General features: G+C 37.0%; 1 protein-coding gene across 1 annotated transcript in view; it reads left to right on the top strand.

The window, feature by feature from the left end:
• Positions 1–336: 336 nt before the first annotated feature.
• LOC114474516 (echinoderm microtubule-associated protein-like 2) overlaps positions 337–6,000 on the top strand; it is a 28,065-nt gene continuing 22,401 nt past the window's right edge. The window contains exons 1-2 of the mRNA XM_028464900.1: positions 337–543; positions 5,429–5,656. Coding sequence (XP_028320701.1) covers positions 468–543; positions 5,429–5,656 — 304 coding nt within the window. The 5' untranslated portion in view covers positions 337–467. The remainder of the gene's footprint in view (positions 544–5,428; positions 5,657–6,000) is intronic.

The following is a 6,000-nucleotide window of genomic DNA, read 5'->3' as shown; positions in this document are numbered from 1 at the left end:
ACGTTGTGAACTTTGAGTTGCCTGGATCTGAAATTTAAAAATTGTGAGTGCATTTTCAATTAAACGTGCTCATAAAATTACTTGGACATTCTATTATCTTGAAAATATTGATACATATCTACGTGTAAAGGTAAAATTATTAGTTTTATTATATTCAGGCTATTCTAGAAATTGATTCAAGCATTAGGAAGAGCAAATGTGATATAGACATTTTTAGATAGAAATAAGAGTAAAATCTGAGCGTGGTCACAAATGAACTATCTTTTGTTTTGAAATCCAACAGGAAGCAGCTGGTTAGGTTACAGTGGTGGTAGTGAGGAGGTTAGAGGGGGAGAGAGGGAGGCAGAGGCAGGTAAAGGTGTGTGTGTGTGTGTGTGTTTTAATGAATGTGGAGGAGAAGCGGAGAGCTTTCACCGTGAGGCACACACGAAGGAGCCGAGGAAGAGGAGCCGGAGCCCGGGGAGAGGATGGCGGACAGGGTGGCATCGTGTGGGAGTCTGTGTGACAGCCAGAGCAACCTGCTGCTGCAGTACTGCAACAACGGTGAGATCATTTATGACATGTCAGAGATGGTCAACAGGCCACAAATATGTGTGATTTTATCTCATCTCATATAATTAACATTCTGCATGATTTTTTGCATTTTCTAATATGGAGACCTTTTGTGTTTTTAGTGTATTTTTATGATTTTCTATATATTTTTCCTTTTTTTTTGTGTATTTGTTGTCTTTTTGTTTATTTTTCTGTAATTTTGTGTATTTTTGGAGTCCTTTTGTGAATTTTATATGTTGTGTATTTTTTGTCATCCCGTTGTGTATTTCTGTTGTTATTTGTGTGTTTTTGTTTCATATTCTATATATTTTTCTCTTGTTGTGTGTTCTGTTGTGTTTCAGGAGTCATTTTTAAGTATATTTGTTGTCCTTTTTTGTATTTTACATGTGTTTCTGTGATCATTTTGTATATTTCTTTTGTTATTTTCTGCTTTTTTGTGATTGTTTTTTTTTTTTTTTTGTCTTTTTTGTTTCCATTTGTTGTGGTTTTGAAGTTATTTTGTGTATTTTTGTTTGAATGTTTCCTATTTGTTTCTTACTTTGTGTTCTGTTGTCGTGTTGGCTTTTAGAAGTCATTTTTGGGTATTTTGTTGTCTTTTTGTTTATTTTTTTGTAATTTTTTTTGGAGTCAAATCGCAACAAAAACACATTGTGTACTTTAGTTCTCATTTTCTGTATTTTTGGAGTTCTTTTGTGGATATTGTATGTGTTTTTTAATATTAGTTTTGTGTATTTCTGTTGTTATTTGTGTATTTCTGTTTCATTTTGTGATTGTTGTTGTTTTTTATCCTTTTTTGTTGGAGTCATTTTGTTTATTTTTGTATGAATTTTTCATATTTCTCTCTTATTTTGTGTTCTGTCGTGTTTTAGGAGTCATTTTTGTGTTTATTTGCTGTCCTCTTGTGTATTTTTCTGTAACTATGTCTGTTTGTTGGAGTACATTTTTGTATTTTTGACTTTTTATTTATCATTATTGTTTGCCTGTTGCCCCTGTCTGCTCTATGTTCATGTGTTGGGCCCTGGTTTAAAGCTTTCTGAAGGCAGAACAGGCTCTGATTCAGGTCTGAGTTCCTGCTTATGCAAAATAGCAACATTAATAAATGTCTCACATGGATGTGAACGAGTGAGTGAGTGAACGTGTGGCTGAAAACTGAGGAGAACGGAGACGGATCTGAGACACGACGCTGTTTGTGAGTGTGAACCTGTCTGTTTTGTGTCAGTCGCTCTCCTCTTGTTTCCTGCTGTATTTACCATCTGTGTTCTGGCTGTAACCGGAGACCGTCAAAAAAAGTCTTATTGATCTGCTCTGCATGTTCTGTTTCTGTAAAATGAACCAAACAACACTAAAATTACTCAAAATGACACTAAAAATACTCAAAATGATACCAAAAACACAGAACTTGACTTAAAACATACAGTGACAAAAAACACAAAATGTTAATAACAGGAAAATACACAAAATGACTCAAAAACACACAAATTGTTGAGTAAAAGGAACCAAATGACAATAAAAATATATAACAATATATCTAAAAAGAACACAAAATGACTCAAAAAACACAAAATGTTTCCTTCTCTATTTGCCATCTGTGTTGTAACTGGATACCATCAAAAAAGTCTTAATAATATTCTTTACATGTTCTGTTTTTGCAAAGTAAACCAAATGACAGGAAAATGGACAAAACAACACTAAAAATACCCAAAATGACATTATAAATACTCAAAAATGTACTAAGAACACAAAAATTGACACAAAAACAACCACACAAAGTGACTCAAAAAATACAAAATGTTGCGTAAAATGAACCAAATGACACCAGAAATACACTAATAGACACTAAAAACACAAAATACATCTTTAAAAAAACCCACAAAATCTCTCCAAAAACACACAACATGAGTAAAATAAATCAGATGACAGGAAAATACACAAAACAACACAAAAAAAAAACACAAAATGACAACAAAATACACATAACGTTTCTCAAAATGTTGAGTAAAATGAACCAAATGAGACTAAAAATACACAAAATGACTGAAAAAACACTAAAACTGTGCTTCTCTATTTGCCATCTGTGTTCTGGCTGTAACCAGAGACCGTCCAAAGTCTCATTGATCTGTTTGTTTTTATGTTTTAATGGTTCTGAGGAGCAGCTTGATGTGTTATATGTGTCAGTCCTGCTTTTCTTTACAGAATCATGTACAGTGTCGTGTTGTCACAACATGTAAATGTTCCTGATAAGTCTCCATGCTCTCTTTATATGTTTGGCTAATGAACAACTAATGTAGTGCAGTTTGAATACACACATACCCATGGACCCACTGTGTGGCAACTAAAACAAATCCTGACAAAGGTTAGGGTTAACCCTAACCCCAAAAACACACAAAAGAACACACAAAATAATGAGAAAAATAAAACAGATTACAGAAAAATATACAAAATAACAACAAGGTAGATGGAATGACAACTAAAGTACTCAAAATGAAAATAATCAATCAATCAATCAATCAATCAATCTTTATTTGTATAGCACCAAATCATAACCAATGGTATCTCAAGACACTTTACAGTAGAGCAGTCTTAAGGACGGACTCTTCATTTTATGGATACACACATATGCATATATACGTATATACACATACATATGTATCCCACACCCAACATGAATTCCTCATGGCGGCAAGGAAAACCTTCTGTTAAGCAGCAGGAACCTTGTGTGGATCCCATTCCTATGATGAACAGCCATCGACGTTATGCTGTGTTGGGTGTGTGCAAAAATAAATACACGTTAGATAATTATTGAGAATTATACCAAAAATACTCAGAAAAACACACAAGATGTCGCACACAAAGCCCCCAAAATGAGTAAAATGAACCAAATGACAGAAAGATACTCGGAATGAAAAATACTCAAAATGTCACAAAAAAAACAAAACAGAAAATGTCTTTAAAAACACACTTATTGAGTAAAATGAACCAAATGACAGGAAGATACTAACAAACGACACAAAAAATACACAAAATGACTTAAAAAACATACAAAATGACACCATAGACACAAAATGTTTCACAAATGGTCAGTGATGAATCAGGCTGAGTGACAGGAGGAGAACAGCCTTCACTGTGTGTGTCATTGATCCTTAATGAGAGGAGGAGGGGTCTGAAGGATGCTCAGAAAGGGGCAGGAGTCAGAGGCAGTGAGAGAGGAGAGACAGAGGAAGGGGAGGGGCTGCAGGAGGAAGTGAGACTGAGTGGGAGGAGCTACAGCAGCAGGCTCGGGAGGGGAGAGAGGGAGAGAGAGAGCACCATGGCAGGTAGGAGAGAGCTCCACCTTCATCATCACTACCAGCACCACATCAATATTTCAGCACACACACACACCACACACACACACCCTCTCTCCTCCTCCTGCTTTGTTTCCACCTCTTCATCCATCCTTCCTTCCCTTTTGTGTGTCGTCGTCCTTTATCTGTGTGTGTGTGTGTGTGTGTGTGTGTGTGTGTGTGTGTGTGTGTGTGTGTGTGTGTGTGCGTGTGTGTGTGTGTGTGTGTGTGTGTGTGTGTGTGTGTGTGTGTGTGTGTTTCATCAGATGAAGGTGACTCCTCCTCTTTCCATCTCTCAGCCTGTTTGCTGATAATAAACCTTTTCCTCACCATGATGTGACAATCATGTGACCTTTGATATCCAATCAGAGACCACGGTGTTGATAATTAGGTGAAGCTGCTCCGTTTCCGTTCCTCTTATATATACGTCTTATTTTCATTAAGCTTAAAAGAGCCTTTGATGTAAATAATTAATGTAATGGTGACAGTATTTTTAAGTTGCACAGTTTACACATCATATCGCAAGGTATCATAACGTATATTGTAGAGTATTGTTTCGTAATATGTTTTGTTGATTTTTAGTTCTCTGCCGAAGATTTTTGGTTGCCAAATTTTTAAAGCATCACTAGACTTAACATATCTTAGCTTATCTTACAATGTCTTAGCGTATCTTAGTGTATTTTGGCGTACTTTAGTGAATTTTAACGTATTTTGGCGTATCTTGGCGTACCTTAGCGTATCTCAACATATTTTAGCGTATCTGGGCGTACTGTAGCGTATCTTAACATATTTTAGAGTATCTTGGCGCACTTTAGTGAATTTTAACATATTTTGGCGTATCTTGGCGTACTTTAGTGAATTTTAACGTATTTTGGCGTATCTGGGCGTACCTTAGCGTATCTCAACATATTTTAGCGTATCTGGGCATACTGTAGTGTATCTTAACATATTTTAGCGTATCTTGGCGTACCATAGCGTATCGTAACGTCTTTTGGCGTATCTTGGCTTATCTTAACGTATTTTGTTGTATCTTGGTGTACCGTAGCGTATCTTAACGTACCCTAGCGTACCTTAGTGTATTTTAGCGTATCTGGGCATACCTTAGCGTATCTTAACATATTTTGGCGTATCTTGGCTTATCTTAACGTATTTTGTTGTATCTTGGTGTACCGTAGCGTATCTTAACGTACCCTAGCGTACCTTAGTGTATTTTAGCGTATCTGGGCGTACCTTAGCGTATCTCAACATGTTTTAGCGTATCTGGGCGTACCTTAGCGTATCTTAACATATTTTGGTGTATCTTGGCTTATCTTAACGTATTTTGTTGTATCTTGGTGTACCGTAGCGTATCTTAACGTACCCTAGCGTACCTTAGTGTATTTTAGCGTATCATAATTTATAATGCTGGTTTGAACCCACGACTTCATTAAACATCCCAAACTGTTGCTTTTTCACCGTCCCGCCATTTATTTTCTTGCAGCAGTCATGTTGTGTAAATTTTGCTTATGTTCTCTGTCTTCACTTGCGTGCCCCTCCCCCTCCTTCACGTGTAGATGACACGGTGTCGGCCAGCAGTAACATGGACATGGAGGACCGCGTGTCTCACATGGAACAGAGGCTCCAGCTGCAGGAGGATGAGATCCAGCTGCTGAAGGCTGCCCTGGCCGACGCCCTGAGGCGTCTGGGATACTGTGAGGAGCAGAGCCAGGGGCGACAGGTGGGGGGCGCTCACCCCACCAGGAGGTCTCTGCCTGCGTCTGCCACGGTGGCACCAACCAAAGGTCAGGGATCTCTACATGATTGCAATGGTTTCTGATTGTAAATTAAGGCAAGGATTACATTTTAAAAAATTGGAAACCTTCAACTTTTTTGCAAATAATTCTGCAAAATTTCCTAAAATTACAAAAGGAATTTTGAAGTCATGACTCTAGTTTGACAATAATCTAAGTCTAACTGACGGCCCGTGGCCAGGTGTGTCTGTTTGTGTGGCACCAAATAAAAATACACAAATGACTCCAAAAATACACAAAATGACATTAAAAATACAATGAGTGGAAAATATTTAAAATTACGCTAAAAATACACAAAATAATGAAAAACATTCAAATTGACAACAGAAATTTAC

This window comes from Gouania willdenowi, chromosome 13, assembly GCF_900634775.1.
Source record: "Gouania willdenowi chromosome 13, fGouWil2.1, whole genome shotgun sequence".
NCBI classification, from domain to species: domain Eukaryota; kingdom Metazoa; phylum Chordata; class Actinopteri; order Blenniiformes; family Gobiesocidae; genus Gouania; species Gouania willdenowi.
The sequence above is the reverse complement of the archived record's forward strand: the minus strand, read 5'-3'. Positions and strand labels throughout refer to the sequence as shown.